General features: G+C 35.0%; 1 protein-coding gene across 1 annotated transcript; it reads left to right on the forward strand.

Annotated features, from left to right (window-relative positions):
• Nucleotides 1–2,235: 2,235 nt before the first annotated feature.
• Nucleotides 2,236–8,492, forward strand: LOC132059389 (hsp70-Hsp90 organizing protein 3-like). The gene is made up of 9 exons (XM_059451995.1): nucleotides 2,236–2,454; nucleotides 3,226–3,481; nucleotides 4,370–4,908; nucleotides 6,475–6,763; nucleotides 6,844–6,929; nucleotides 7,036–7,259; nucleotides 7,524–7,590; nucleotides 7,678–7,737; nucleotides 8,211–8,492. The coding sequence occupies exons 1-9, from the start codon at nucleotides 2,347–2,349 to the stop codon at nucleotides 8,322–8,324; spliced, it is 1,743 nt and encodes a 580-aa protein (XP_059307978.1). The 5' UTR covers nucleotides 2,236–2,346; the 3' UTR covers nucleotides 8,325–8,492.
• Nucleotides 8,493–9,135: the final 643 nt, after the last annotated feature.

Consider the following 9,135-nt stretch of genomic DNA (forward strand, 5'->3'; position numbering starts at 1 on the left):
AGACGGTGGGTCAATATGTGGTGGTTGTTTTCAGATAGGGTGACGGCGTTAGGCGTGGCAACGAGGGGGAGGGGGATCGGGGATTGTGAAGGAGGAGGTTGAAACAATGGGGAAGATGGAGAGGAGGGTGGGTTATATATATATATATATATATATATATATATATATATATATATATATATATATATATATATATATATATATTAGCGGGTCCACTTTTTTGTACTCTTCACTCTCTTAGTTTTTTTGCCTCGTCGGCATTTGGAGTTGTATTTAATTAAGATGAAATTTCTTTATGGGGTATTTAAACGCTCATAAGTTTAATTGCTAAACTGAGTTTTCGTGTCAAGTTCGGAAGGGAAAATATGTCTTTTCTCAATATTTTATTTGCCACCAATGTGCTATATGACAGAGAAGGAAAAAATAATAGAAAACTTTGCTTGCCTTTTCGTTATGAATCAGAGACAAAGAAATCCACTTTAAACTATCAATTACTTGATCAAGAGATATCATGGCATATAAGGTTTGACGCATTTGATTGTTTTATTGACCGCAATTTTTTTTATTTTTTTTGACAACGGAGATGTCCAAGCCAACTCACGCGTACCTCAACTATTCAGTCGGATACCTGCTACCCCTCACCAACACAAGTACCAAAAAGCTCTGTCCACCAAAGCTTAGGTAAATGGGAATCAATCACCTAGCATTTCTAAATCTCTGTTGAAATTTAAACCTTAGTCTCCTATGATTTCCACCAGCTTCATCTATTGCTAAGCCACACCCTCGAATGCACCACCGATATGCTATATAACAATAGGAAGAATGAAAACAATATAAAACTTCACTCACTTCTTCTATCCAGCATGCTTATATGACAACTAGCTAGAATGAATGGAAAAACATAGAACTTCAAGTCTTTTTCAATCGGAATAAGAAACTAACAAATCCACTACGAGCTGTCAAACATTTGTGTCAGTTCATATTAGAGCCTTTCTTCCCTTTCTAGTAAGGTGGGGGAAGGGGTTATTATCACAATGATTATAAACTAGTCTGACTAAAACGTTCACATAGTATCTCAAAGGGAACCGGTGAAATACTTTCTCTTTTGCCAAAGATAATTCACTAACGTAGAGACGCTGTTTCCGACAGACCATCCACTTAAAAGAAATAATCAAAGCAGGATTAAAGGGAAAACGACAACAACAAAGCAAATGAAGCTACAGTAGAAATGAAGAATAAGATACTACTTGAATATTAAATAATGGAGTACTAACTAAGGAGAAGATGAGTAGAGGAGACTAGCCCCCAGCCTCTCCCACATAAGGGATTGGGTAGATGCCGAAGATGTCATCAGGGGCATAAATAGAAAAATACTATAGGAGAAAGCCAGAAATCAGAGACAGGCAAAATATCACTCATCTTGGCCTTGGTTAATTACTCAGGCCGCACGCTAATTGCTCAAAAGCATACTTAAAAGCATTTTTTAAAACTTGACCAAACGCTAATTGCTGCTCAGAAGTGTTTTTTAAATTAATTGGTCAAAAATAAACTAAAGTATACTTAAAAGCATTTTTTAAAACTTGATCAAACGCTAATTGCTGCTCAAAAGTATTTTTTAAAATAATTGGTCAAAAACAAACTGCTTCTCACAAAAAATAATTTTTTTAAAAAATATTTTTTAAAATAAGCTGATTTTAGAAATTGCTACTAGAGTCAAATTATTATTTGAAAGTTTACAAAAAATGATACTAATGTCCTAATTCGCTGTATAAAATGGTTTAAAATTCTGCCTTAAAAAAAAAAAGATTTGTAATTGGATAAAGACATTCCTAACGGGTCATTTGGTGCATGGTATAAGCTGGGATATCTCAGTACTAATTTTTTATACCATATTTAATAGGAGGTATAAATTTATCCTGGGATAAGTTTATATCTTGTACCAAATAAGATATAAAATGCATCTCAACTTAAAAGATGAGATGTCTCTTCTTATCCCACTTATTCTGAGATTATTTTATACCATCTTTTAGATGGTTTAAAATAATCCCAAAAGATAGAATAAATTAATTCCAAAATTATAATCCCGAGATAATTTTAACTATCAACCAATAATCAAAAGTATTTGTCTTCTTCGGAAAAAAAAAAAAAAGGAATGAGAAGTATTTGTACTCTCCTAGAACCCCGCGAAGTCCTTCACCGAACATTCCAGAACCTTAACAACCTTCGCCTAGAACCCTCTCGTACCCCCCACACCCACGCAATATAACCACCCTACCATTAATCACACTCTTCATCCTTAACGAATTCTCTACAATTTAACAAACAAACCAAAAAGCTTCCAAAAAAATGGCTGATGAAGCTAAGGCGAAAGGCAACGCAGCATTCGCCGCTGGCAATTTCAGCGAGGCAATCAATCACTTCACTGAAGCAATACATCTCTCTCCAACAAATCACGTAATCTACTCTAACCCATCTGCAACTTACGCTTCAAATAATAAGTCACGCAATCCTCACTTATAATCCCTCCGTCTCCGTTCCGTACCAATCTGTTTGACACTTTTAGTTTTTTGAGTTGGTCAAAGTTGATCTTTGTTCTAATTATGTTATATGTTTTTTAAATATTTTAAATTATTAATTATACTGACTCACTTTTTGCTTTAATTTATTTGACATTTTTGTTTTTCGAGAGTCTAACGAGTTATGTTATTTTTTTTATTGTAATTTTTTAAATATTTTAAATTATTAATTATCGTGATTTATATCCCTCATCTTAATTTATTTGATTTTTTTTTTTTTACTTTTGAAGAGTCAAATGAGTTGTTTTTTTTTTTTGTAATTTTTTATATGATTTTTAAATATTTTAAATTATAAATTATGGTGATTTATAATATGTTAAAATTTATATGTTAAATATAAGGTTAAAATTAAGAAGTTTGACCATCTAAAAATAAAAAATGTCGAACAAATTGGAATTCATAGAGTAGTACTTTTTAAGTAAATTTTATATGAAATTTTAAAGATTTTATATTTAAGTACACTATCAAAATTAAAAAATTTGACTCTCGAATAACGAAACGGAAGGAGTATGTAATTAAGTTCTAGTTTTTAGTTTTAGTATTGGAGTCCGAAACATTTTTTTTTTCCATATATATTAATTAAATGAGTAACATTACTCTATACACATGCTAGTAAAAAGTACTTTTTAACAAATATTTTGTTGTGCAGGTACTCTATTCCAACCGATCGGCGGCTTACGCTTCGGTGAACAAATTCACCGAAGCATTAGCCGACGCCGAGAAAACCGTAGAGTTGAAGCCGGATTGGTCTAAAGGTTATTCTCGGCTCGGCGCTGCTTATTTAGGTTTAAAGCTATATAATGACGCTGTTTTGGCGTATAAGAAGGGATTAGAAATTGATCCTAATAATGAGATGTTAAAGAGTGGACTTAATGATGCTCAATCGGCTCAAAGCCGATCTAAAGGTACAATTAAACCTCTCTATAATGACGTACTGCCTCCATTTCATAATAAGTGACTCTTTTAGCTCATGAAATTACTCACTCCTAGAAAATTAAGAGTGTTTTTACCAGCTTACCCTAATTAAATTTTAAGTTAACATTGGGTATTGAGTAGTAGGTAATTAAAACTTTAGTTGGATGAACAATTAACGAGGGGGTATCATTAAATCTTCAACTAACAAAGCTTAATTACTTAAATGAATCTTGATTATTTAAATAAGGGTAATTTTGGAATAATTTGTTCAAAATATTTTTAAAATTTTAAAACGTCACTTATTTTGAAACAAAATGAAAAGCTTAAAAGGTTACTTAATATGGAATGGAGGGAATATTCTCTCTATGTCTTAATTTCTGTGACATAAATGTTTTCCAATTTATGTCATACTTTTCGGTTTTTTTTTTAGATTCAAACTTTTTAATTTTGACCGTGTTTGAATATTAGTTTTAAATTTTGAACGACTGTTTTACAACTATAATAGCATTTACTCCACCTTTGGAAAATTGAGATTCAAACGAGTGTTTCTTTGACCGTCATTTTTCCATATATTTATTACATATTTTGAATTATCAATTACTGTGACTTATAGTATTTTACATAGTTTTTATGCAAAATTTTATCTCAAAAAACTTAAGCATGTCCGAATTTATGGTCAAAACTTAAAAGTTTGACTTTCGGCATTCGAACTGTGCTGCATAAGGGAGTACATTTTTTGGCTGTTGTAGTGAAGGATTGTTCTACACTTGTAACAACATTTAGTATTTAGATCTTATTTGCTATTATGAATAAAAAATATTACGCGAAAAGTCATTTTTTTCGAAATTTGTTGTAAATTTTTTATTTTAATGATTCAGCTAGCCCGTTTGGTGATGCATTTTCCGGGCCGGAGATGTGGGCTAAGTTGACAAGTGATCCGAGTACTCGACCGTATTTGCAACAACCGGATTTTGTAAGAATGATGCAGGATATTCAGAAGAATCCGAACAATTTGAATTTGTATTTGAAGGATCAAAGGGTAATGCAAGCGTTTGGGGTTTTATTAGGGGTGAAATTGGATACAAGGACGCCGGAGGATGCTGCGGAGATGCCAGGAGGTTCGCCGGAGAGGAAAAGGCCGGCGGATAGTGAGCCCGTAAAGGAGGACAAACGGGCCGGGCACAAGTCTCAACCCGAACCACAGCCTGAGCCCGAGCCTATGGAAGTGTCGGAGGAGGAGAAGGAGTTGAAGGAGAAGAAAGCGTTGGCACAGAAGGAGAAGGAGGCTGGTAATGCGGCGTATAAAAAGAAGGATTTCGAGAATGCAATTCAGCATTATACTAAGGCAATTGAGCTGGATGACGCTGATATTTCTTTCCTCACTAACCGTGCTGCTGTGTACTTGGAGATGGGAAAGGTATAACTAGAATTTCTTTACTCCGTTGTAGTTATTGCCATTTTTTCAATTCCTTATTTAGTGCATGAAAGTGACCTGTTTGAAGAAATTGTCTTATTCTAATGATGTGTATTTGATACAATTACTATGCCACAAACAAACTAGTTAGGTTCATCAATATGTCTCTAGGAGATTAGGTTCCAATGCATTTATAAATGGACTAGTTTAGTACTTCTCTAGCTTTATTTCGGGCTTGGCATTGGTAACTTGAGCTCACATAGGATGGTAAGCTCATATATATTTGATACTTCTGGAGAAGTTGTTACTTCTCTCATTGGTGGAGGAATTGCTAGGTAAATGAGCGAGAGGATTTACAACACTCCTCTAGCTTTACTTAGGGCTTGGAACTGGTAATGTGAGCTTATGTAGGATGCTAAGCTCATATATATTTTTGTAACTTCTAGAAAAGTTTGTTGCTTTTCTCATTGGTAAAGGACTTACTGGATAAATGATGATATTGGTAATGAGTTCGATAGCTTTTTCGCGTGGCACTCATTGTGGTTGAAATTTTAGGTGAGGGTTGACGCTACGCCTTGTGTTTTTTTTTTTTTTTCACTGGTTTTGCTTCGATGGTGAATTTAATATAATAGTAACAGAAGAGTTCCATGTGATGCCCTTTTTTGTATGTTATTTCTTTGCTCCACTATTAGCTGCAGCATCTAATTGGTAGAATTAAGGCGATAATATTATGTTTCTCGATAAGAAGAGATCTGGTTTGGTAATATTGCTTTGTTAGGCATGTAGCATGTTAACAGTCTCACCTTTTTGTTTTTATGGGAGGTTGGGAGGGGTGAGGTAGTCAAGTAAGGTAGTAGGATATGACTTATGAGGCACCAAAGTTGGGGTTAAATAGAAGATGAACAATGGTGATAGAGTAATCTGGATATTCTGAGAAAATGTGATCAGAATTTTTGCAACTTCCTCGACTTTGTTATAGTCTCTGGATATGAAAAGATTGAAGGGAAGCCTTTCTTCTCTTGGAATCGGAGAGGTAAGCTGTTTATCTCGCTCTTTTACGGTTCAAAAAGAAAAATAAAGCTCTATCTTGCTTTTCGCCCCCTCCAGATGTTTGCCCAAGAAATTATTTATTAAGCTTCTTTTTTTTTTTTCTTTTTTTTTGTGTGTGTGTGTGTGTGTGTGTGTGTATTTAGAGTAGTTCTGCCTTTTAAAAGAGGATATGTGCGTAAAAATGGAAGGAATGTTGATCAATTCTGTAAGTATTTATTAATTGACGGTTACTCGATTTGTTGGTTCGGACACATTAATCTGGCTCTGCTATCTTCTTTTGTTTTTCTTCTAAATAATTTTGGGAGATGTTTTTAACAACTTTGAAATGAGCCACCCTATTACTCTGCTAGGTCTCTTGTTCATATTCACTATGGCAAGGTTTGCATTTATGACCTAAATATGTTCATTCTGCTGATGTGGTGCTATGATCACCTTGGTCATAAGTCTGCATGGTTTTTTCTTTGAGTCCTAAATAGTCCATCAGGAGCTCTTCCTTATGTCAGATTATCTTAATTTCAGTACGAGGATTGCATGAAAGATTGTGACAAAGCTGTTGAAAGGGGAAGGGAGCTCAGGTCAGACTATAAGATGATTGCAAGGGCTCTGACTCGAAAGGGTACTGCCCTGGTGAAGATGGCAAAAACTTCAAAGGATTATGAACCTGCTATTGAAACTTTCCAGAAAGCTCTTACTGAACACCGTAACCCTGAGACACTGAAAAAACTTAATGATGCTGAGAAGGCAAAGAAAGAATTGGAGCAGCAAGAGTATTTCGATCCACAAATAGCAGATGAGGAGCGTGAGAAAGGTATCTGTCTTACTACTCGGCTTCTTTTAGTTGTGTCCTTTCTTATTCTGTGTGATTGACTTTATTTGCTATAATTACAGGTAACCAGTTCTTCAAAGAGCAGAAGTATCCAGAGGCAGTTAAGCACTATACAGAATCGTTAAGGAGGAATCCTAAAGATCCAAGGGTATTGCCTTCATCCATCTTCTGTTTCTCTGTAGAATCTAGGGACTTTGCCTATTTTCTTAGTTAGAAACTTTTATTGATGCATATATCTTGGTTCTTTACGGTAGACATACAGCAACAGGGCTGCCTGCTACACAAAATTAGGTGCAATGCCAGAGGGTCTTAAAGATGCAGAAAAGTGCATTGAGCTTGACCCAACATTTGCGAAGGGTTACACTAGAAAGGGTGCTGTTCAGTTCTTTATGAAAGAGTACGAAAAAGCTTTGGAAACTTATCAGGAGGGGTTGAAGCATGATGCCAAAAATCAGGAACTACTAGATGGTGTCAGGAGGTAAAGAAATATTTCTAATTCTTATCTGTTACTTTGTAACCTGAACTTTTATCTTCGGTATTGCTTTGTTATTTTTGGACACCTGGTTATCCATCTTCCCACAGAAATTTGTTCAGCAAATTTTGCCATTGAAACTCGAATAAATTTCATGTTGTTGTTGCCCTTGATGAGTTGATTTTGTGGGCAAGATTCTAAATGGAAGATGATTGTGACACATGCTATAGATTTATGTAGTAACTCGAAATGGTGGGTCTTCTTTTGCAGATGTGTAGAACAAATAAACAAGGCATCACGTGGCGATCTAACTCCAGAGGAGCTCAAAGAGAGACAGGTTTAATTTCTACCCATGATACCATGATCTTTCTCTAGTCATAGACAACTTTTCTATGCTGACACTAATATCCAATTACTTCTGCAGGCCAAGGCAATGCAGGACCCAGAAATTCAAAACATCCTTGCAGATCCAGTAATGAGACAGGTAAATAAGATTTGATCCTGAATAGATGTTTCTGTAAACTGTATTATGAAAATGGGAGGTCAAAAATACCCCTCTCATGTACTAAATATCTCAACTTATCCTCCATTATACTTTGGAGTCATTTGTACCCCCCTACAGCAAATCGTCTTGTATTTATCCTTTGCCCCGACAGAGCTGCAAGCGTATATCGTAAGGTAATTTTAAACCAAGAGTCGAAAACTAGAGGGACAATTGCGAATCTTTTGCTTGAAGTATTTTGACACGTGGAATTTGTCCCATTCACGTTGGAGCGTCCTTGAATGCGAGGGAAAATTTGCTAACGGCAAGGGTATACTGCCCAAGTATTAAGAGGGTGTAAATGAAGATATCTCGTATGATAGAGGGTTTTATCTGGATCTTTTCGATTGTAATATTTATAGTATTTTTGAATCACCTCAATTTTTTTGTGATTTAAATGTCGTGTTCCTGAACAGGTACTAGATGACTTCCAGGAGAACCCAAAAGCTGCACAGGAACACACGAAGAACCCCCTTGTCATGAACAAAATCCAGAAGTTGGTTCGTGCTGGAATTGTTCAAGTCAAATAAATAGCTAGATTAACATTCTCCCAAAAAAGAAAAAAGGCATCTACAAGTGAAGGGAAGCATGAGTATTATCATTGTTTGATATGGCTCTGTCTGTTGAAGGGAAATAGCTCTTGAAACTGTTTTTCACTTGTTATGAATTGGATGTGATGTTGCACATAGTCTTCTTTCTCTGGTTCTCCAATTTTTCTCTGCTGTTCGTCTCGGTAATCTGTACTATTTAGCTATTTGTCTCGATAAATGGTATCCCAGGTTATGTTGAATAACAATGTCCAGGAACAAAATAGTATATTTTATGCCAGATGTTGCTATTCATTTTGATAATCTGTACTATTTTGTTCCTGTTCATTGCTAATCGTCTCCCCATATGACCACGGGTTTGAGCTGCACTCAAAATTTTACTGCTATAGTTGGTGAAGTATTGTGATTTCATTGTTATAGTGGACCAAAGCTTGTTTAATCTTCACTTAATTGATACATTGATTCTGATTTTACAGTTGTAGTGAATAGAGAGCAGAGATCTGTAATTAATACCTTTCAAGAGCTTTTTAACTGTATGGACACAAGGTTGTGTTGCGGTTGTGCTATCCTTAGAATAACATTCTTGGCCTTTCATTTTCTCTTAAATAGCTAACCTTAGAATTGCCCCATATTCATAAATCAATTTAACATGTACAAATGTATATTGTATTCATTAACAATAGCGCGCGCATTAAAAAAAAAAAAAAGAATTACCAATTGTATAAAGAAATATTGCTTTTGATGGTACCTCTATATTATGTAGGGGTATATTATGTAGGGGTGTACATGGATC

The sequence above is a fragment of the Lycium ferocissimum genome, chromosome 1 (assembly GCF_029784015.1).
Source record: "Lycium ferocissimum isolate CSIRO_LF1 chromosome 1, AGI_CSIRO_Lferr_CH_V1, whole genome shotgun sequence".
NCBI lineage: Eukaryota > Viridiplantae > Streptophyta > Magnoliopsida > Solanales > Solanaceae > Lycium > Lycium ferocissimum.

Excerpts from the sequence above, each read along its gene's own strand:
- LOC132059389 (XM_059451995.1), top strand. The coding sequence starts at position 2,347 with ATGGCTGATGAAGCTAAGGCGAAAGGCAACGCAGCATTCGCCGCTGGC. Across the intron at positions 4,909-6,474 it reads TGTACTTGGAGATGGGAAAG|TACGAGGATTGCATGAAAGA; the intron begins GTATAACTAGAA and ends TCTTAATTTCAG. Across the intron at positions 6,764-6,843 it reads AGATGAGGAGCGTGAGAAAG|GTAACCAGTTCTTCAAAGAG; the intron begins GTATCTGTCTTA and ends CTATAATTACAG.